Source organism: Hipposideros armiger, unplaced genomic scaffold, assembly GCF_001890085.2.
Source record: "Hipposideros armiger isolate ML-2016 unplaced genomic scaffold, ASM189008v1 scaffold_838, whole genome shotgun sequence".
Classification (NCBI taxonomy): Eukaryota; Metazoa; Chordata; class Mammalia; order Chiroptera; family Hipposideridae; genus Hipposideros; species Hipposideros armiger.
The window spans coordinates 458469-482857 of record NW_017732188.1 but is presented as its reverse complement, the minus strand read 5'-3'; the positions used below and the strand labels follow the sequence as shown (position 1 = coordinate 482857).

The 24389-nt window shown below is 38.6% G+C and overlaps 1 protein-coding gene across 1 annotated transcript in view; it reads left to right on the top strand.

Annotated features, from left to right (window-relative positions):
• Nucleotides 1-24389, top strand: part of OXCT1 (3-oxoacid CoA-transferase 1) — a 145734-nt gene that overhangs the window by 117057 nt on the left and 4288 nt on the right. Inside the window, exons 12-14 of the mRNA XM_019629309.1 lie at nt 4123-4212; nt 16302-16382; nt 21026-21127. Coding sequence (XP_019484854.1) covers nt 4123-4212; nt 16302-16382; nt 21026-21127 — 273 coding nt within the window. The remainder of the gene's footprint in view (nt 1-4122; nt 4213-16301; nt 16383-21025; nt 21128-24389) is intronic.

The window sequence follows — 24389 nt, the reverse complement described above, 5'->3', positions numbered from 1 at the left end:
GGCAGATAATTATATTCATTTTTTTTCTAATTCCTATCTTGGTACCTGGTTTATAATAAACCCTGAATAAATATTTATGAATTGAAGACAATACTTGAGTTAGTATTTTTTTTTAATTTAGAAAAGACGTGTAACTGTCATAATGGAGCACACAGTATTTCTAGCTCACTTTTTTTTTTTCTCCCAATATTCTTTCCATACTTGATATCAGGGTCAGTCCTTGCCTGAAAAAAGATGAGTTGGCTATGAAATGAGTATGCAGCAATCATCTCTCCATTATGCTAGTCAGAATACATTTCTAAAGTTGTTCCATTTAAGAAATGTACATTTGCTGATGAGCTTTTAAAGAAAGCCACGCTTTCTGTCACCCTGGCCCTGTGCTTCAGTCATGCCCAGAATCCCTTCTTCATTTTAGGCCTATTTTTTCCAAGTATCAGTTTCCCTCTTGTGATTTATTTAAAGATATATTTTTTAACTCCTTAATTCTCTGTTTTATCAGCTTCTTGTTTTGTATGTTGACTAGGATATTGGGTTTGGAGGAGGGAGATGAAGATGGAGGTGAGGTCAGTATCTCATCTCTGTAAAATGTCAAGCAGTGTGTTGGACATTTGGATGGAAGTGAATTACAGTGCCTAGCTCAGTATCTGTCATATATGCACCTTCACATATCCCCTTCCCTCAAAGAATAGTAGTTAAACATCCCCTTAAGAGGCTGCTGCTCTGTTCTGGAACTCTATCAGCTCGTTTTAATTCTACACTGAATTCTCATACTCGCATTGAACCCATCTGGACACCACGTCACTATATTAGTCACGCTGGCTGCTGTAGCAAATAAGCTTCCAGTTTCAGTGGCTTAGCATCCTATATGTTCCCTCCCCGCCCATACACACACACATTCTTATTGAACAATGCAATGTGGTTCCGAGTTAAGTGGGCTCTGTTACAAACAGTCATTTAAAGATCCAGACTGAAGGAAGCTCGGGTATTTTCCAAGGTCACTTTGGATGTCAGTGTCCAGGTTGCAGAAAGCAAAAAAGATTGAAGAATTGCATGTGAGAGGTTTTATGGGCCAGAGCCTGGCAATCACAGCTATCACCTTGCTCCCTTCCATTGTCTGGCAGTCAGGCATGTGGCCACACCCAACTGCAACAGAGAACTGGGAAATTACAAGTAGTTGGGTCCCCAAAGAGTGCCTGCGAAGCCGCATTGCAGGACGGTGATGGATTTTCCCCTTGTATTGGAGACTATGTTTTATGTAAGCTGTTTTTTTTTCCTGCCAGTATAGACAGAATGAATTGTTTTCCAGTGGTCATTGATTCAGTTTCAGAAATCATTTGGGAATTGAAATGGAGGGAAACATTTTCTTTTCTTTTTCTAATACAATGAACATACTGAAAATAATAGAAAAACCAAATATTTGAAGGCTTTTGTGTTAACATGCTAGAAATGCTTTCTCTTAGGAGATACTGCTGCTCTTCCCTGTCTGGCCGACTCCTCCTGTGAAACACCTCTTCTGTGAATCCCCCCCGAGCCTCTTTGCTTCCCCAGACACAGTTAGCATTTGCATCTACAGTGTTCTGCCAGAACTTGAACGTACCTATGTTAGTTTGACCTGGCCACACACTCATCCCAGCACTAACCAGGCAAAAAAAAAAAGCAAAGGAAAGAAAAAGTTGAAATTTATTGTGATAGAATTACTTACTGACTAGCACAAGGACATAGGGAAAAGGCCTTGCCTTGGGGATGAGGGAGAAGTGGGGTATGTTTCTTTCAGAGGAAGGAAATTTAGTCCAAGTCTCTCATGACTCATGGATATGTTCCCTCCCTCGGACAATAAGGTTTATGAGGAAAAGAAGCCTGTTTTGATAATCTCTAACCCCAGCACCTAGTACAGCACCAGGCTCTTACTAGACACTCAGTGAGCTGAATTGACTGAATAAAGATGTAAGTCCAAATTTATAAACTTTGTTTACTACACAGTTTTCTATACATTATTTCATGCAGTGCTCACGACAGCTCTATGATAGGACAGATATTCTTATTCCTGGGTTATAGATAACGAACCCAAATTCAGAGAGATTTGTTGTTTTGCCAGTGTCACACAGTGGGTGAGTAGAATAGATCTCAAGTGTTCTCCACCTAGCCTTGTGTAATTTTTCCTCTTGGAAACAAATATTTAAGTATGAAAATTGTGCTTTGAAATTTGTAGCGCGTGCTTTGAGGAGGAGACATCAGACCACTTGAATCTCTTTGAGTGATGAAGGCTGTTGATTTATACTGACTCAAGCAAGAGCAAGAGTGTTCTTTTTAACAGAAACAAAGAGGTGGTCCTTCCACCATATTTTATAGCTCTTTGTACTCCTGCCAGGACAGTATTTTGTACCCAGTAGGTGCTCTATAAAGATTTCTAAATAATTGACAATGATTTAAAATGTGTAATTCAGTTTCACTTTAATTGGATAAGCTTCTTGGTAGAGGTTGTCATAAGCTCTTACCTATAATCATTGTGTCACAGGGGGCAGAATTTGCCTCTGGTATATTCTAATTCAAGGAATGCTTTTTTTTTTTCATTCAAGAAATGTTTAACAGACTGGCTTAGTTTCTGGTTTTCTTTGGCTTCTTCACTCTTCTAGCACGTACACCCTTAGAGTCTGCCCAAGGACCCAGTGTTGTCTACAGAAATGTTATGACCCTGGTACCTAACTTAGCAAAATTGCAGCTGACTAAGGATGAAGGAAGGCATGGCTTAGAGAAGTATAAAATTACACATTTCTACATAGATTCTCTGATTCACTTCAAACTTACACGTCTGACAATTATTAGTAAAGTTACATAGGTTTTGGGTATACCATTCGGTGACACATCATCTATATATAAACTTTAATTTAAAAAAATAAATAAAAATTAAATTAAAAAAATAACAAAACTAACATGCCTGAAGACAGACTCATTTTGTACTTTCCGCTTCTCTCCTGCTCCCTGCCCTCCCACCCATTGCCAGCGGCCACTCCTCTTCTGTAGTGACCGGCTCCAAATCATGACAATCCTTTCCTGCGTGCTATACATCTAATGCATATTCATGCCGTGTTACCTTGACCTCTAAAATGTTTCTGAAATCAGGGGATTTGAAACTGTGTCTTAAAGCCAGGGGTGAGAGCATTGCCTAATCTCCTTAGTTATGAAATGATGGGAAAGGAGCCGAGAGTCCTGTACGAGTTGACGGTCAAATCAGCAAGAAGACTTAGATTAAAAAACAAATAAAATTTTAAGGAGGTTTTCAATGTTAGAAGATATTTCTCTTCCAGATAATTGAATAAACCTTTATTTCATCATCTGGAAACACTTACTTCTTACAAAACCCTGTAACCGAGAGACAGAATAAACAGTGGGAATTATTCTGAGCGCGGCACATAGGAGCTGGTTGGTAAATGTTTAATAAATGAGCACATGGACAGATGAACAAAAATAAATGGTGAAAGGATCCTGAACTCTGCTCCTGTTTGCTTTTTTTTGCTAAACAGGAATATATCTTTTATTTTTTTTTGGCTTGATTTTCTAAGAGCAAGATAAATGTCAAGTTTCAGAGAGACAGACCCACCTTTAATATGAATCATTACTAAGGAAACACCATTAGTGTCTCAGCCTACTACCTAATGGCATTTAATCTGCAGGAAATCCAAGAGGGCACTTTGGAAAGGGTCTGTAATTGATGACGCAGTGGTGCTGATTATGTGTTTAAAGAGAAAGGAATGGATGTCAGGGGCATGTGGATTTCAATCTCATCTTACTATAATCATGTGCCAGAATTCTGGAAGGGTTCTTAAGATTTTTCATATCTATCGGTCATCATATTGCTAAGATATTATCAACAAAATAATGTTAGCCACACTTAATAAAAGTGACACCATAGTATTCATCCTGAACTTATCTTTTAACCATAGAATAATAGAGTAGCACGATATTAAGTTTGTAAACCTTCGAGTGCTAAGCAATGAAGGTCAATGATTTTTTTTCTCTCATTGATTATTCCAGTGGCTTAATCTTACAAGTTAATTTTGTTCTACCACATACTAAAGAAGGGAAAGAGAGAATTGCTTCTTATTTTCTGATTCTGTTTTGCAGGGGAAGATGGTGAAAGGAATGGGAGGCGCGATGGATCTAGTGTCCAGTGCCAAAACCAAGGTGGTGGTCACCATGGAGCATTCTGCCAAGGTAACGTGTGCTGCTTTTCTGAAATCCAGAGTATGGCAAAGTCCTGTACACCAGGTCACACGGCCGTGGTCTTTATTGTTTTCTCTGGCTTATTCAAGTTGATAGCATTTATACTTTGAGAGAAAGGTTACAAATAAAGGCAGTTATTTATTATCATTTAGCTAAATGGTTGTTTACTTGGAGTGAAGCCAACCGCAGGGCATTTTTGATTATTTGTGTTGAGCACACATTAAAAGTAAAAGCTTTATTGTCTTCAAAAGCAGTGAAAAGGTATCCAGGCACACATGTTGATTCCGGTTTAAAGATGATTATAGTCATTGCTAGCTATGTGAAAAATGAAAAACACAACAGAATATAGGTTTTTAACAACAGTTGTTTTCAAATGGACAATATGGCCTCTTACCAAGGCTGTGAGAGCCATTTTGAGAATGTGTTGAGAAATTGTGGACTTGGTGATTGGAAGCGCCCTTATTCTGAAAAGTATTATATTTTTATTTTAATAAATCACCAAATATTATTGAGTGCCTATTATGTGCTAGGCACTACTAGGATTTGGCATTGACCAAAACTGGACAAAAATTGTTTACCTCATGGAGCTTACGTTTAATGATGATGATGATATCTTCCATTTATTGAGCTTACTAAATTTCCACAGTACACTAAGCACTTGTGTTTGTGTGTACAAGCATATGAACTTGATCATAGATATCTTTTATGGTTCCAGAAACAGAGTTTCAGACAGGTGAAGTAACTTGCCTGAGGTCACATAACTAATGGAACTGAGATTATACCTGGGCCCTCTGATCCCGAAGCCCAGTCTGTAACTACAGAGCTATCACTATTTCTTTCTTTCTTGTTCCCAACTCGGTGTCTTTGAACCAGCTGAACTTAATTGCCTTCTCGACCTGAATCCACAGGCTGCTGATGATCAAAAAGTTGATATTGGGTGGTACCCTCTTCATTTTCTGTGTCCTTTGTTCATTCTCCTTTATTCTTTATAATTCTTAGTTTTAAAACAAAATCTACCTGTTCATACCTTGAGACCTGCGATTTTGAGTGGAAGTGGTGGTTTGCTGGCTCTGTTTTTATGTAGTGATGCAGCATTGTGGGAGAGCATGGAGCTAGAAGATTTGCATCTGACTTGCTTCCCAAGGGGGAGTTGTGTTATAGAGTGATGTGTGCCATGAAACGGTTTTGTTGTAAAAACTGTAATAAATTTGAAATTACCATAAATTGTTTAGTAAACAGTGGAAAGTGAGCCGTGGAGCATAAATATGGAACAATGGAAATGAAACCAACACAGGTGACTTCTGAGAGATGCCTTGCTAAAGCATTCAAAATACTTCATTTCAGAGTCAAAAGGATGCCAAGCATGCAAATCAAATCCAAATCTTTTCTGGAACATAATGTCTATTTAGAGAAAACTCTCCGACTTTCCTTTTGTTGTTGCTTTAATGATTATGCATAGGCACTGAAGTCCTACTCATTTCAGATTATTTTTGTGCATTCGTTTTCAAAACATTAGGCCTGTATTTGGCAAATTCTCTCTCTCTCTTTTTTTCCCCAAAATGTTTTCTTCCTTCTCAGCTGGAATTTTTGATAGAGGAAGAGAAATGGTGCTTCAAATTTCTGATCAGAAATCTCTTATTAAAGCTTTTCACAAAAGCAAGATATTTTTACCATTTCTTTTTCTTCTGTTAGTGGAGAAATGGTATTGAGTTTTAGACCAGAATTGAAATTAGATATTTTTCCATAAATACTTTCATTTGAAGTTAGGTATTTTTCCCTAAATACTTTCATTTGAATAAACTAACAAAAATATGTTTTGATTAAAATAATAATAGTGATTTGTTTATACTTAATAGTTAGTAACCTTGAAAACTAACCAAAAGAGGTTTCTCTTCTTGCACCTTCACTTTTTACCTGGGATCCCAGAATGTGTGGTTGCTATTATATATTATTGTTCACCTGAACTCATTGTTACTGGCCCAGCCCAAGGCAACCTGAGGACTTCTCCACTTCTTTTCTGCATCTTTTACTCTGGCTAGAGGTTGGTAGGGGCTGGAAAGGAGGTAGGAGAGAAAGGTTTTTCACCCCTGGTAGCCTCTCCAGTTAATGATCTGTTCTTTGAGACATGCCAGGTAACTTCTGCTGCCTAATGATTAAGTGAACAGCCTAGGGGACAAATCCCTAGAGTTCTGTAAAACACAAGAGTGAAAAGTTTGCAATGAAGAATTAAAACCAGAAAAAAGGAATGTAATCATGTATTCTGATGCTGCTTTTTTTTTTTTTTTTAATTCTCTTAATGTACGAGATTATCTCATTGCATGACCTTAATTTTGCCATCTTTTTTTTTTTTTGATAAGTGGGTGGCGTTCTCAAGTAGTTTTCAGGTCCAGCTTTCTTTTTACTCCTTTTCTTCATCACGGTAATGGACGCAGGTTGCTTATAAATATAGCATTATCTGACCTTTAAAAGCATGCATTTCTGTTGTTTTAATCAGACATAGGAAACTCTTTCCTTGCAAGTCTTTGCAACCAGCAGCTTCTGGTAGCTGAAACCTGGCTGCCCGCTAGTGCCATCCTAGAGTAACTATAATAACGTTTCCCTGCCTTAAAACTACCTTTGGAGACGAATGGCAGGCACTGGTATCAAACTGGCATTGTAGCATGATTTTCATTTAAGCTTCGACATCAGGGTTCCAGGCACAATTGCAAAGTAGGCAGTTGTTTGGTGTCCAGCCAACGTTTTTCTTGAGCTTCTTTTCATTTCTTGGCATGTCCTGTCCTCTAAAAATGGGAAGAAAACGAATGAAACAAGTCACAGTTTGAATCTTTACTAGGTAGGTGCGAGGCGCTGTGCTTGGCACCACACAGACTGGATCTCATCGCCCTCTCGGTGAGCCTCTGAAATAAGACTAGGAAGTAGGCACGTAAGAGGCCTGTGTGGGTAAGCGGCAGAGCTAGGAGCCTCACTCTGTTCGGTCCAGCCTGTGCTCGCCGTACCAACGCTCCCTCTGCACCAGCATCCCGCCCACGCCTGCCCTTCTCTTGAAGCTTCAGGTTTCCGAATGGTATCTTTTTTCTCTTTTCGTTTTCCCTGGTCAAAGCCGTTCTTGCTTTGGAGAGATAGAAATCAGCGAGGTACTTAAAAGAAAACAATCTGAGAATCTAATTGTGCCCCTTAGCATCCATCGCCCCTTGTTCCTTTTCGTACTAGAATCCTCCGTTTTCTCTGGGCATCTGCTGGCCCAGCGACACACCACATTTCCTAGACTCTCTTGCAGATGGATGCATCCATGCGCCCAAGCTTGGATCGATGGGATTTGAGCATTTGCGATGTGTATAATTTCTGAGTCATGTCCTTAAAAATAAAGCCAATTTCACTAGATTGTCTTTGTTCCCTTTCTGACCACCTGAGAAAGGGCTTAGCTGAAGCAGTAGTCTTGGACCCAAAGTTGTAAACCACATTCCTAGATTCATTGAGCTGCCCCACCGACCTGGGTCCCTAGGCGCCCCTTCCCCTTTGTTATGGGCTCCTGCCTGGACTCCCCATAAACCCATCCTTGGCATTCTGCTCTTCTCAGCCTCTGCACCTTTCTCGGGTGCTGTCTAAATTTTTTGCGCCAACTGTCAGTTTTCACTCAGTGGCTCCCTAGTCCTTATTTTCGCACTGGAATTCCTCACTGGAATTTTCTGATGAGCCTTAGAGCTGTATTTCTTCCTCATTAGACAACTCCACAGCCCCATCGGGTTGCTCCACATCCACCTCAACTGCATCACATTCACAAGTGAACTTATTATCATTTCCTTTAAAAATCTTCCTTCTGCTTAGCCCACCTAGAGAAGTGATCATCTCCCCGCCTCCATCTGGAAAGACACCCCTTGTGCTTCCTGCCCCTACCCTCACTCCAAGCACTATAAATGTTGCATCCACAGCACCCCTATCACCTGCTCTCTCCTGTCTATTATGTCTCCCCTCCTTGTTTAGGGTCTTGTCACATCTGCATGGCTCAGTTACAACAGCCCCAAAGTCCTGTTGCTGCCAGATTGACCCTGCTTCCTGGTAACCGAGCATACCACTGCCAGAGTAACTAGTCTAACACTAAAGCCGGACTGAGTTAAGTCCACACTACTTAGTTCACTTTATCCCACTGGCCTTTTGTGCTCAGCTCCCAGCAGCCTACCTCCTCCTTCACCCCCAGGCTTCAGTTCTTCTAGGCTCTCCAGATGCGTCATGTTGCTTCCTGTTCCTAGGTGTTAGCACATTCTGTTCCCTTCCCCTTTTTATCTGGCTCACTCCTACCTTTACACAATTGTTTATAAGTGAGCCAGCATTTTATGAATGTGCTGGCCTAGTGCCTTTTATCTCTAGATGTTTTGAATGCCCAAATGAGTATTCTTTGATGCTTTGTCTTGAAATTTGGTAGAATTACCTTATATAATTTACTTGTTTATGCAGTCATAAAATATTTATTGAGGACCAGGCACTAATGCTAGGCACCATGATGGGGTCTGAGAAAATGAGAAATGAAAGATATGGTCCTTCCTTTAGGCAGCTGAGTCTCATGGAGATAGACTCATAGAAATCAATATTTAAAATAGAAGAGTGTACAAAGTAGAGTGCACGGAGTCAAGCGCCCAGTTCCTTTAGAAGGGAGTGTCCCACGGTATGGAGCGTTTGCACGGAGACCTGAGGATGGGCCAGAGTTGGACAGGGGCTAGAATGCTGCAGGCCGAGGGGATGGGCACTGGGTAGAAAGCATGGTGTGTTGAGGGCTTTACAGTTAGGTCTCTGTTGTCAAAAAGCAAAGAGAGAAGGGAAGCAGAGTTGGGTGGAAACACACACACACACACACACACACACACACACACACACACGTGCACACATACACCTCCACACAGTGGCCAGAGTGATTTTTTTTGAAAAATTTAAATCAACCACATCACTTCTTCCTCATCTTAGAAACCCTCTGTAGCTTTCCATCTCACTTAAATTCAAGTTCAAAGTTCTTACCATTGTCCCTAAGTCCTTCCATGGCCTGTTGACGCCAACCCTGCTATCTCTCTGGTTTCATCTACTACCATTCTTCCTTTCGTCCTCTGAGCTCCAGCCATGCTCTCTTCCTATAAGTTTCTGGAACATTTCTGCCTCAAGGCCTTTGTGCGTGTTATTCTCTGTGCCTGGAACGCTCCTCCTCAGTTACCTGCATGGCTCTCTCCCGTAGTGCACTTAGGTTTCTGCCCCCCAATAGCTTAAGTTTTCCCTCACTTCTCTATTATGTAAAACAGAAATCTCCCCACTTCTGATGGTCCTTCATCCCCCTTCTTCCCTAGAATATAAGTTCCATGAGGGCAGGGGCCTCTATCTATCATAACAACTGAAGAGAATCATTCCTGATGCACATTAGGACTCAATAAATGTTGAACTCATTAATTCTTCAAATAATAATGATACTTTGAACATATAGAGCACTTTTCACTTTTTCCACGCAGCTATATGTTTGTTGCCTCCATTTTATCATAACAGTACCTTGTGAGATAGGTCTTTTGTTTCCCTTTGAAAGACAAACAAGCTGCATTCCATAGAGGTTAAATATTCTGCTAAAAGTCAAGGGGAAAATTAAGAGCGAAAGAAAGCCGAGCATCCGAGCGCCCTGCCTCTGGGCCTCCATTTTCTTTTACTAAACTTTTCTATCTGGCGAGTATCATCACCACTAACAATATAAAGTCAAGTGTTTGTTCTCAGTATAGTGCCCTGGAAATGCATTCCTAAGGGTATAACTTGCAGAGCACAAAAACAAAGAAATTCAGTCGTTTATTGGAAACAAGCAAAGCTTGGGTACCTATTTTAGAGAACATAAATGAGAGCTCTACTTCTAAACAGGTTTAGATTTTATTTTTATTACAGTACAATGTCTAGATTCTGAAGGGATAAAAAGAATCATAATTATACTGTTATGAAAAGTTGAGAATAAATCCTTGTGAATAACATTTTTACTAAGTCCAATCCGTGTCTGACAGTAAATGTGTCCTATAGAAATCTTGAATGCTGTTTTATCTTGTCTTCATTCTTTGTGGTCAGGAATTATAAAAAGTAAAAGAGGTTTATTAATCCTAGTTATTTTGAACCAAGTGTATTACCAAAAGCCAAAAAAATGATTTAAAAAAAATCATTTTCTTGGAAACATTTTTGAGATAATTTTCAGAAACATTGTAAAATATCCCCAGATAAAAAGTACTCCTTTGTTAAGATAATCCATAATTAACATAGCTTCAGCTGTTTTTTTTTTCCATTCATAAAAGCTTGTCAATAAATTATAATTCATTAATGAGACTATTTTGTGGCTGAACCTGGAAAAAGTTATTCACCTCTAAAAAATAAAAATCCTTACATGGTTTTGCCTTTTGTTTTTAAAGTTGCAGAAAAGGAGTTTATTAGAAGTAAAAATACATTTCAGAGAAGTCAGAAGTGGGCCTGAGCAGTAGAGAATGACTTTAGGGCCATTATTAGAAAAGAAAGTATACTCCAAAGAGTTTGGAGCAGGCCAAGCAAAGGAAGCTCAAAAGGCCTGGTTTTGCCTTTTTATTTCTCCCTAAATGATGGAAATGCCTGCAAAACATGTTATAATGGAAAAAAAATAAAAGCAGAATACAGTCCAACAACCAATAAAACTCTTTAAGATGGTTACAGAATTTAATTAAACTAATAACTTTAAATTCTATGACTGAGTATCTACAGCTCTTAAAAGGAAAATGAATGCTAAGAGAAGCTTTCTAAGGTACCACAATAGTTCATGAATGGAAAGAGAAAATAATCCCTGTGAATTCCTGGGCTCTGCCATCCTGAGACTAGAGATCGTATGATGCAATCTTTAGAGAGAAAATAAAAAGCCATGATAAAGATTTTTATATTATATTGAAGAAAAATGGCCTTCTATTCTAAGATCTCGAAGCCCTGAAGATTGTTTCCAGGGAAGTGGCTTGCTGTGTATATCGTCTCATTTGGTGAGTCTTCCCCTTGAGAATGTGCCTGTAACCACAAACTGTTATTACAGCCACGTTATAAAAACTATTTGTAATAGCAACTGTTCTCCACTTCAGAGCTAGCTGAGTCTTTCCAGTGAAGTTCTATGTGGATTGCTGGAATCCCTATTGAATAGGTGCTGAGTAAAGGCCCAAAATATCCCATGAAGATAAACTCAGTGTGAGTAACGTCATCAGCTTGTTCTTTTATTCTGTGTACCTTGATTTTCCTCAATTAGCAAGCCCCATTTTTCTTGTCTGTGTACCACATCAATCATCATAGTGATTTGACAGTCATGTGTTTTGTAAGACAGCGTTCCCCCAAATTTTATTAATGTATCCGTGGTTGTGTGTGTATGTGTGTGTGTGTGTGTGTGTGTGTGTGTGTGTGTGTGTGTTTATGAAGCTGTTTCACTTGGTTTAAGCACTGAGACCAGTAGGAAGAAGGCTGGCTCAAGGGGCAGTTGCATTCAGGCTTCTTTCATGGTATTTTGGCAAGCCCAAAGATAGAGCTGTAATAGATTTATTTTTGCCACCAGACGAAGTACTGAAAATTCTCTTGCCAAATTCAGCCTTTGTAGCCTTTCCACAGATTAGTGCAAGCCTTGAAGCTATAGGAGGGAGCAGGCAGAGAGGTAGAATAATCACAATTCCCTGTTTCTCTCTTTACTTATAAATCTGTATGTTTCATAGTGCAGCCTTGAGATATCTTTGCTTCTTCCTTTGATCATCCCTTATCTCTCCCTCCAAAGTCTTGTAAACCCCTCATGCATTCTTGCTAGCTGTGCTTCTCCTAGTGAGTTCAGCGATGCTGGGAATGTAGAAATACATATCTTAGGACTGGAAAGCAGCCTCAAGTGGTCTGTAACACTTTGTCACATGGTATTTGACAGTTTTAACTCTGCTGGAATTCCTTGGATTGGAATTACAATATTCAGACAACATTTCTTGATCACTATGGCTTGTCTAGTGCTCTCTTCATTGCTGTAGATGCAAAGCTAACTTTAGTATTCAGTGAGCTCAGAGGCTAGTGGAGGGGGCTGGTGAAGGTAGGCCAACAATTATAACCTGTGTGGTGACTGAAGGAAACACAGGAGCACCTCAGAGGGGCACCCAACTGGGGATGTCCCTGGGACACTGGAATGCAGGCATTGGCTAGCAGATGTTGGTGATAGTTTCTCCAGGGAAGATGACACCGGAGCCTAGTCCTGCAAAATAGGCAGCATGTTGCCATTTGAATGTGGGATGATGGAGCACATGGTGATGTGTGTTTCAAGTTGCAGGAACAAAGGCTTAAAGACTTGGTCCCTTAAGGAGTAACCAACTTCTAGAATATGCCTTCCCTGGAGTAGATCATTTAGAGCATTCCCAAAGACGGTGCCTGAAAGAAGAAATATATTACAGCCACATTTAAGAAGCAGTTAACAGAAAATATGGGCATAAAATGGGGTTTTATGTAAAGCAAAATCTTAACATGAATGCTCTGTTGCCTCAGACGAATGAAATATTGACGTCAAATGCAAAAATCATCATTATGCTTGTTATTTGGGATTAAGTTTATTGTGATAACATGAAGCTTATTGTAATGATAACAAGGGGATTTATTATCATTCAACCAGAGTTGTCTTTTATTAAAGTGTTTAGGCCCAGAATTTCACACAGATAACTAAAGAATTAAATTGAGATCACTATGAAGCAATAATAGAAAGTTCTAAGGCCCTGCGTCATTTAGAAGTGAAATGATGAATTCCTAGGTCTTGCATGAGGCCTGTAAGTGATGAAGGGGGAAAAGAGAAAAGCTGGAGAAGCAGGTGGAAGAAGGAGATTAACCATTGCTAAGGTTATGATGAAGTTAGCAAATCAGAGCAGTTAGGAGCCCTCGGGACTAGTCAATGCATTTTTAGTGCTCTACTTCATATCCATCCCTTTGCCTCTTCTGACATTTTTTTTGTGGGGTAAGAAAGGGGGGGGGAGAGAGAGAGAGAGAGAGAGAGAGAGAGAGAGAGAGAGAGAGAGAGAAAGACCGAATGATAAGGATGAACAATACCCCACTAACTTTAGATAGTTGCATGTAAATTCAACCCCTTCTAGTTTACTGAACTGTCACAACATTTCATTTGATTCTTACTGTGATAAAATAAGGAAGTCAAGGCAGTTGAAGAGAAAACTACAACACAAAGAATTTAAGGGACCAAATGACTATTAAATGGCAGAGTTTAGATGAAAACCTGGGTCTTTGATCTTCTAACGCGGTGTTTGTTGCTACCACACTATACTGCGTCTTTTTTTAGGATTTATTTTTAAATGCAAAAAACTCAGCAATTGTTCCTCCTTTGTGAATCATTAATCTATGCAGCTGCCATACCACATTGTAAGGCTCAGCCCTGCATGGTTAGAATAGAAAGTTAAAGTGGGAGTTAGTCATATTTTGGCTTCATAGCTAACCTGTTGTTGAGTATTGAAATTGTGACATGCTTTAATCTTTCTGGTTTCATTGCTCTTCTTTCTTGGCCTGTGTTATGTCTTGGAGCTAAATGTGAATGGGATCATCGAGCTACATGGTTCTCTCTGCAAGAAGACATTTGGTGCCAGTTTTCCAGGCCAGCCATATGGTTTGCCCCCAAATATGTGTGTGGTTTCATTAGTTTTGTGGGTCTCAGAAATTGTGTTTAGGCCATTTTTCTGTGTCATTATATGTCCAAGTTCATATAGGAACTTAAAAGCTCCTAAAGAATTCCCTGGTAGAGTGCGGGAAAGTTGTAGAAACAGTATTAACTACCGTTTATCCAGTACTTGCTAGGTGCTGGATGCTTGCGTCTGTCTCATCAAAGCCTCACAATAACCCTGTGAGGTGAGGCAGACGGGGACCCACGGGAGCCTTACATACTAGTGTGGGGCAGAGTCAGACCTCACATGTAGGGCCTCTGGCTCCAGCCCACTCTGAACCGCTGCCACTATACTGGTTATAGAAAATGGTCTATAAACGGTCTCTGTTGGTAGGGCACAGTTAATTCTGTCCATTGAAATTCATGATTCCTCCTAAAATGAAGTTGGTTGTTCATTAAAATCCACGTGGCTGCTTTCACGCTAGATGGAATAGTGAGAACAAAGTAAGCGCTCCCTGAAGGAAATGTCCTTCAGAGGCCCACTGATTGTTCACTTTGTTCACGGGCAGACCCGGAATTCGGTGTGACGTGCCTTGTTTCAGTTACAGTCAATGTAAAGAGACCTGACAAAGGTACAAGTTTGAATATTCCTCCTTAATTTCAGCCTTTTAGTTAAGCTTCTATGGCACATATAAAATTCCTTGGAAATCTGGAAAGGAAAACAGATCATTAAAATTGAAGTGAAAATAAGGTTTTATTTTTACAGCTATAAATGTTCTTATACAATAAGACCCAGAAGCAAATAACTTGTTATTAAAGGTATAATGTCTGTCCACTTTATATGTATTTAACACTAGTTTTGACTAAATTAAAGTAAGAGAGAGTTTGTCTTTTTTTGAAATCCATCCAACATTGCCAATAGACTTTCCTTTTCCATTCCATTCATTCATTCAAAAAATATTGAATACCTTCTGAGCTGCGCACTGGGTTAAGTACACTAAAACCTTTTAATTACTGGTGCGTTGGTGAGTTGGTCAGTTATCACAAGGAGTAGCATCTCCTTAATTAAGCCCAGTTATCTGAAATTCCTTGCCTCTGATCATACACTTGGTCTGACAGCAGTTTTGAGATAGATGTAAACCAGGTAGCAGGTGCATATTATTGTTGGTAAACATTGAGATGGCTAAAGATGATAATGGCATCTTGTGTGGTGCCTATAGACCCAAAAAGGAAACAGTAGCAGCATTTTGCCATTTTTAATAGAAGATCTAGAATGTGGTAGGTTAGCCTTCAGCCTCAAGGGAAATATTAATTTGGGTTCCTGGTGCTTGGTACTTAGAAAGGAGCTTGATCATAATCAGAAGAAAATGATCTGAAGATCAGATCATCAGAGCTAATGTTTCAACTGCGCTCCTCCGTAGATGTGCCTCAGAGGCCATTAAGGGTTGGGAGCAGGGGGCTAATGGTTGAAAACCTCCTTTCTATACTTAATCCCTCTGTATTTTATATTTGAAGAAAGGGTACTGTGACTAAAGGAAATTCAGGGAAAAAAATGTGGATTTAGGACAGTTCACACATTTTACCAATGAGCAAACTGAGGCTCAGACAAATTCCAAGAAAAGCAAATAGCTGTATAAGAAAGTGAATATAATCATGGGGAACTACACTACATGGCCCAGGAATGAATAGTTTTACATGGTCATTTCATCAGCATGATGGTGTAAATCCTGACTAGAGAGTTACCTACAAGTTAGGACATAATTATACTGGGAGAACTGAACATGGTGGACATGGGGGTTTGTAGGACCCCCAATAAGAAGTTAGTAGGTAATGTCTAAAATTGATTAATCAAGAAAAAAAAGAGTAGCCAACACAATGTTTTTAAATACAGAAGACGAAAATGTATAGAAGTATAAAAGAAAATGCTAAAAACAAAAATTGAAATTGATTCCTGTTGAGTGCAGGTTAAGGGTGCGGAAGGGAGGTAAGAATTGCTGTTTTCTGTGTTTATATTAACTTTTTAACAAATAAAATAAAAACTTTAAAAGGGGATATTATGTATTCGCGTTCCATGTGTGCTTCCTACCCTTTGTAAATAATAGGTCATGTTTGTCAAGGAAATCATTCCCTAGAAGATAAAAATAAGCAGGATACTAGAAGTGAAATTTCTCGTTCTATGATATAAGGACTGAGGTGTGAGAGGTCAAATTGGTGGCAGGGTATTTACCACCTAAATCATTTATGCCTTTGGCTATTCATTTGGCATTCTCCCAAAATTATTTTAGGGACAGAAGCTGCCTCCAGAAAGGAAGTGAAAGTATGACTGTGCAAAGATTTTGAAACAGCCTATACTTAGCAGACAATTTCTCTGCTAGTTCCTGTTTGTCCTATGGTTATATCAATTCTAAATAAAAATTGGTTCCTAACTACTCTTTTTGATGTTCCTTTTTTGAAACAGGGAAATGCACATAAAATCATGGAGAAATGTACATTACCATTAACTGGAAAGCAATGTGTCAACCGCATCATTACTGAAAAGGTAAAGTGCCCTTTTCTGTTTATTTCCTCTAATGTATACCACCACCTTTTTATTTATAACCATCTCTAGATTTTTTTTTTTTACCTTCTGAAAGTGTGTTACGTTGGTAGTCATAGGACTAATTTAATCCGTGGGTAGACTGAATAGGAAAATTCATCAACTTAATGACCCAAAATGTAGAATTCTTAATGGACAACTCTGGAAATATATGCATACACACAAAATTGTACAACTGTCCTTGGTAATTTTGACAATGTGATATAGTCAAAGAAAAGTTTTGTTGCTTTTTATGCTTGGACTATTAAGATGGATGATACATGCAAAGTTAAGATTATATATATATATATATATATATATATATATAATTTCTATCTTTTTTCTTTGCTTTCCCAAATTGCAAATATAAAAATTGTTGGATTTCATTTTAGGAAACTTAGGGATAATTGGGTTTTAATCATTTGAGTGCAAATTGCAATGCAGGTCTCACAGTGAACCAAGAAATCTATTTTATGGTGCTTGCATGCTTCCAGCTCTCTTTTATAAAGTGCACTTCAGAACACACCAGCCATTTTAATGCTTCTCTAGATTATTTCTTCGTAGATAGAAAATGTTGGCCAATGGTACAACTGAAAACTGTTCAGATCAGAGGAGTATCACTGACAGTTTCTTTTCTGACCCAGATTTGAACCTAGGGTTGTTGGAATGACATAATTCTCATAAGTGAGGTAGGAGGGTGTCATTTTCTTGATTCAGTATCTTGATGAAACCACAAAACAGAATTATCTGTATCAGGGTATGTTTTTTTTTTCTTTCTATTAATGATGCTGTTCCTTTTGCTAAGAGCTGTAGTTATAGTGTCTTTGCATTAACCTGGTTCTCTAATCCTCATTAAGGTGGTAACAAGCACCCTAATGCAGCCCTTTGAAACATGTCAGGAGTTTCATAATACTTTGCAGAAGCCACATTTTAAGCAGTGTTCTGTTGTAAATAGTGCCTTTCCATAGGGCTATTTATATGGAATGCCATAAAGATGACTTGTAGAGAAGGACAACTAGATAAAAGGGAAGAATATTTTATCCCACCATTTATTCACTGAGTCTTACCATCCCTGGAACCCCCTGAAACTATGGACAGGACTTGTTGAAAGGAACCCATTACAGTTGACCCATGAACAACATAGGTTTGAACTACACGGGTCCACTTATATACAGATGTTTTTCTGTAATTACTGTAAATGTATTTTCTCTTCCTTATGATTTTCTCTATAACATTTGCTTTTCTCTAGCTTACTTTATTGTAAGAATACAGTGTATAATACATGTAACATACAAAATACGTGTTAATTGATTGTTTATGTTATCAGTAAACTTCTGGTCAACAATAGACTCTAGTACCCGGAAGGCTTTCAATGATTTTTAGTAGCTGGAGACACAATTGATGAGATATTCATTTTAGAAAGAGCAGGGGGAGAGCTTTTATATAGAGTTGGGGAGAAGAGATGAGACAGAGTCCAGTTAGAAGTTCCCTTCAGTGATCTGGACCAGAAATGTCAAGGTACTACATCACAGGACAGAAAGAGAGATTTGAAAGAAATTTAGGCAATGGACTCAGCCTCACTCAATGATGAATTGGACATGGATGGTAAGGCAGAGGTGATTTCTAAGTTTTCTGGTTAGAGGGGATGGTTGACCTGTTGTATCCTCAATGAAGCTTAGGACTGTAGGAAGACAAAGGGCAGACCAATGGGAGGCAGGAAAAGAATAGGTTTGGTTTGGACATTCTCAAGTCTATATTCCTGAATAACTTAACATTCTGAACATCCAGTCAGATATTTGTGATACATAATTGGAGATGTGGATGTAGAGCTCAGAATAGACATCAGTATTGGAACAAACTTGTGGAAGTCATTCGCATATGAGGATAATTGGAACCTTAACAGTGAATTACATTGTATAGCAAAAATGAGTTGAATGGGAGGCATCTAAGTATGGAACTTTGGGTACTTCAGGGAAAGGAGCAGTGCATGTTTACCCCGTGCTCCATACATAAACGTTGGTCAAATAAGTAAATGAGAATGCAGTGCCATTGAGGACAATGAATGTGCATAGCCCTGCCATAGCAGATATGGGACTAGAATTCTGTTTTCAACTCTTAATGGAAAATTCCATTAGTTTGCCATTTGAAAGAGATTTTGGAGATGTTACGACCTGATTTCCTAGATTTGTGTTACTAGAATGAGGTTATGAAAGATGCCTTTCTCACAGGCACCTAGGCTATGATTGACTGCTTTATCCATAGTGTTAGAATAATTGACTTATTCATGTGTAAAACAAAAAAAGCAGTTGAAATATTAGTCTTGGTAGTTGAACAATTTATTGTAGCTTTTAGGTTTTTAGCCTCCATTTTTATCAAGTTTTTGTTTACACTTTATATCACTAAATGGGAACCTTCCTAAATATTTCAAAAGTAAATTTTCTTTTTTTTAAAATAATAGATACTTGGCTTTCCAATATGTGATGTTGATAGCTAATTAAAGTTTGATAAAGGTATTAATAAAAGTTTTTTTAAAAGCAATGAGTCAATTTGCCATAATTTTAGTTCCCTGATCACTGAAGCCTTATATTCATGATACCACATGAATATATACCACAGCTATCTTCTTCCCTGCCTATTCTTAATAACACAATCCAGAGGCTTTATCTCCATGATTTGTTTCATTTTGATAAGTTTACAGTTGTTCAGTAATGCAGAGAAGAGCAAATCAATATGAATGGTGCTCCAGACACATTTTCTGGAAAGTATCCATTTAAATTTTTTTTTAATTGTCATTTTGGAATTAAATGACCTAACGCAGCATACAGACATTCCTAAATGACCTTTTTTTTTTCCTTATCAAAACACATATTTCTACTAAAAGAAAAGGTTTTCTTAGAAACATAAAAATGTGTAAAACAAAGAGAAAGTTTGCAGAAATATTTCCTTCTAATTTAACCATCTTTTCCAGTCAAAACAACTAGGTTGTCTGTGAATTCATCACACAAATAGAGAATGGAAGTATCACTGGTTCCCTTGATGTTTTGTTCCTGGTGAGAAATATCAATTAACTGGAGACTAACAAACATTTCGGTGTTTCAATTTGGATTCACACACAAGTGACAATGAGTTAAGCTATTAAGGAGAAAGAATGTTCCCGTTCGATGCCCTGCTATGTCCCACAACTGATGCCAGGTGCTCAGGATATGTTTGTTATTGTATTTGTCCTGTATAACAATCTTGGGAGGCAGAGTGTTTTTGATGTTCATCTGTAGATGTGAAGCTAGGTTCAGCAAAGACTGCACTGCCACTGTGCAGCAGAGCTGGAATTCCTGTGCAGTTTGAAAGCCAGGGTTCTTTCCTCTACATGTTACCGTCTTCATTTTTCCTCCTAACTAGGAGAGTGTTTCAAAATAACAATTTAGGGTTTGACTTCCAAGCTAGCTGAAAATAAAGACTCGAAGCTTGCAAATCATAGTTGAATTTAAGGTAAATATACAGGAGTGGAGAGATCTGGGCAGCACAATATTTAAGTCTGAGGAAGAGGAAACCAACCATGGAAACCCAAAGAGGAAACAGTGCCTATGGCACTGGAGGACAACTTGCAGAACCAGCAAGTTCAAATCATAGGAAAGCAGGTTGGGCTCTTACAGTTAGAGCTTCCCATCTGTAGACAGTCTTCCTTAGGACAAGTGAGCTTCCTGCCACTGGAAGTTTCTAAGCAGAGCCCCTGTGACCATTTCAGAAGAATGTTTTGAAGAATTCTTGAGTGACTTTATGGGTCTCTTCTACTCATGCTGTCATATAACTAAGTGTGACAGCCTGTGTTTTAAATCAGATACAACAGGTTGAGTCTACCTGTAGAGGTCAAGCTATACCAATTGGCTCAGCTATCACCTATGTTACTGACCACAATGTTGTACTGGGGTGTTGGGGTGAGGAGAGTCTTCTGCGCTTGTCCTAAACATGAGCATCTTCATTTGATTTACATTCCAGAGGGAGATTCTCATGCTATCCTCTGGGACCTTTGTGTTTTCACAGGCCTTACAGGGAGAGTTTTAATATTTACCTGTGGGCATCTTTCAGGGCCAGGACAGCTATTCCGCTATAATTACTTGTAGCCACTTCCGAGGACCTTCTTTTGTTTCCTGTAACTCTTTACCCAGCAGCAATGATCAGCTTTTCCCCATCATCCCTGTGCTTTCACTTTCCAAATATCTCCTTCCTCCCTCCATGCCTTTCTTCATTCTTTTCTTTCTTCAAATCATTGTTAATCATCTAATTGAAATTCTGACCCAAAGTGTTAGACCTAACAAAAGTAAAGTACTTTTAAAAAAACTGGTTAAAATCGTAGCAAATGCCATCAGTAGTCAACACTGCTTTATTTTCTGGCATCAGTAGTGCTCCAAACTCATTGCCAATTAGGGAGTAGGCATTTACTCTCACCAAAATTTATTAGTTATGGTTTACAGTGTTTCACTGCAGATGTTCAAAGTCTTTTGTCCTGGGCCTTTTCTCTCCTTTAAAAATTTGAGAGCTTGTTTCTGTTTTGTGCTGTAAAATAATTACTGTGATAGCAAGTGTCATTGTCACATTCTTGACTCCAACAGGCTGTGTTTGACGTGGACAACAAGAAAGGGCTAACTCTGATTGAACTCTGGGAAGGCCTGACAGTGGATGACATAAAGAAGAGCACTGGATGTGACTTTGCCGTAAGTGTTTCTGTGAACAAATCCAGCAACTTACCCTATATCGCGAGCTCGATTGATGGGTGTTTGCAGGGCATGAACCGTTAATTTAGGATAGTTTTTGGAACTGACCTTTGCAGGGAACAGGAGTGGCAGGAAAGGGGCCTCCAGAGGAGAGCAGGTGGGAGCAGGAGCAGGCTCTGACTCACGAGCCAGGGTTTGGCTCAGGGGTCAGAAGCAGGAAGGAGAGGAGCCACCAGGAGATGCTGGAAACAGAAGGTCGAGCTTGAATTCTAAGTTATTACTCTCTGAGAAGTTCCTTGCAGTCCTCTGTTCTTGGGTTACATGTCAGCTGTAGCTAAACTTGATTAACTGAAAAATGTGAGCTACGCAGAGATTTGATACCTCTTTATTTTAAAACTCATCTATGGCTTTTGAATTTCTCTTTGATAAGCCTCTGTGCCTGATTATTCCATCTGTTGAAGATAATAGAATGTTGGGCTTCTGACACATCCAGATTCTAGTCACAAAACAGGTGTATCCTGCATTTAAAGAAAAGCTTAGTGCATTAAAAAAACTCTTGACTTACAAAATATGTAAGTACATGAGGGGTGTATCCATTTAAGAAACCTCCAAATCCCTTTTTAAAACAAAGAGGTAATCACCTTTTAATATAAGTGCATGTTTATAAATCACCAATCACCACAGTGGGGGTTGAGAGAATGGCTCAGCCCATTTGAAGTCAATTAAAAGTAAAGGTGAAATGGCTCTGAAAAAATGAAAGAAAAGAATTTGCTTCTCACATACCTTTTTAAGAACAGATCCACTAGTTAAAATGAAATATACTTATAATGAGAAGAAATGTTGCAGCTACCCATCCTAAAGAAAGTAATTTAACAAAACTTACCTGATGAATCATTCATACATTGCTTCCTTAGATACTACATGTTTGGCTGGTACCTATCAGTGCATAACAAATTTCTGTAAAAACAATTTTGCTGCATAATTAATTATCCACACATAACTATTTCTGGTACTGGCTGAAGGTCTTTGTCTATTAACCTTTTCTGAATTTCTCCTTGGAGAAAAGAAGTCTGCCAGCAATACCTTACACAAATAGCACATCTTTAATTACCTTTTCAATAACCTTAGGGGGTAAAAATGGGATTTGTCTATATTTTAACTATTTAGGATTTCTTACTCCAGTGATAAAAGCAAACAATTCTTCTTACTTAATCAACTTTTCTTCATATGTTTTCCCTATGTGGATGAATTAACCTCTTCTTCAACAGGTAGCATGTTTGAGATCCATAGAACATTCAATTCCCTGCTGCAAAAAAGAATAAATAAAGGAAGGCCCTCATTGTTACCTGTTTCTTTTTCAGTCATGTAGGTGTATTAGGAATGAAAAAGATGGACTTTTACTGTTTAGCTTCCTTATTTGTTTTAAGTGATGGTTTCCATGTCTTGATACATGAAAAATATCTCTATGGCTCCTCTTTTATTGCAGTACCACCCCTCCTCTTTTGACACTGACATGTAATCTTGTGTTCTCCAAATTAGGCTGTTGAGATGAAATGTTAATTTGGATGTCAGTGTTGTCCTGCAAATGAAAAGGTGTAGTATCAGCTGAACCACCTTGACAAAAGAACTAGCTTGTGATGATCTGATGATCAATGGCATCTCTTTAGATCCTGACAGGTGAAATCACATAGAGTGGCTAGGTACTGGAGTGCTCTGATGAATAAAGTGTTCTGCTTGATAGCTGGGTTACTTATTTCATAATGAAAGTACATTGAGGATTACATTTCTTTATTTGATAATTCAGAAAGTATTCTATACTATAATTCACAAGCTACTCCATGTGATTATTACTGCATAGATAGCATTTTACCCCACATGTGACTATATACAAGTTACTCAAGATTTCTGTTGGAGAAAAAGCCCACTCAGCCGTCACTATATAACTGGAAGTGAACATTCTTGAAGAGAATCGCCAGGTTGTTGCACAATAAAGAAAAAAAGGTAAAAACCTAGGTCAAAGTAAATTGTGAAAATGTGTTGGTAAAAGTCTCATATACTTAAGAATATGGGCAAGTGAAGGGCAGATATACAAAATACGGCTATAAACTGATGGAGAAAATACTGAGAATTTCAAAGAAAAAGACAATATAACAACGTCAGATAACAGAACATGACAAAACTGTGCTTTCAGGGTATTAAAAATAATGGTTATAATGAAATATTTGGCCATTTAAAAAGAATTACTAAGACTTTCTTGTATACCACATTGCAGTTAACAATACCAAAAAATGTGGAAATTGTGTCTGTTAAATATCACTTGAAACAGCTTCTTAAAAAAAAAACTGTAATGACCAAAAAAAATGTGTAATGAGTTACTCATAATTTTGTGTCATTTGAAAGGAGGAGTTCTCTATTCAATTGGTTAAAAAAGTCTCTTAAGGATCATATAGCTGTCTGGAACCACACAGGAGGCTGTGGAAATTTCATCATAGAAATGCAAAGGTTGACTGTATTCCTGGAACCTTCACCACACTCCCCAAATAAGATTCTAGTCAGGAGTAGTTCACAACAAGAGATGCCAACCCATAATGGACAGAGATCTTGTTCCATATGATCGCGGTCCTTCAAAATGTAATTGTTATAAAGAAAGGGACTTTTATCTATGCTTCTTGGGGACTGAGTTCTGAATCTATTGAGAGAGAGAAAGGGGCTGGGCAGCTTGAGGTAAAAATATCACTGTTATTATAAAGGCTGGCATGGAGGGTGTGGCTTAGCTGCAGCCACAACAGGCTTTTCAGATAGGAACTCCACAGGTGGGAGGGACTTCAGCTCCCAGTGAGAGACAACCTTGGAAAACCGCAGGCCTTCTGCACAGAGGCGAGCCTTTATTTGTGAGCTTCTTTCATGTGGCTGAGAGCAAAACAGAGTACGTGCTCCCTACAGAAAGCTATGAAATGTGAATTAAATAGAACACGTTGGTACATTTCCTACTCCCAAGGATCTTGGTCTTATTCTCCAGGCAGAAATACACCTAAACCACCAGTGGCAAATAAGAGTGCTGCTTATTTGTATGTTGGCAAAGGAATCTGAAAGAAGCCTGCTGCGGACGCTATTTGCTAAGTTGAATAAATGTGTACTCTCAATATCTCTTATGAACTGGCATTATACCAGGATTAAACAGTACACTCTTGGGATGTCAGTGGACTGGGAAGACAGACCATTGGCTTATCTTCTACACTTAAATCATATAGCCTTGTGCTTA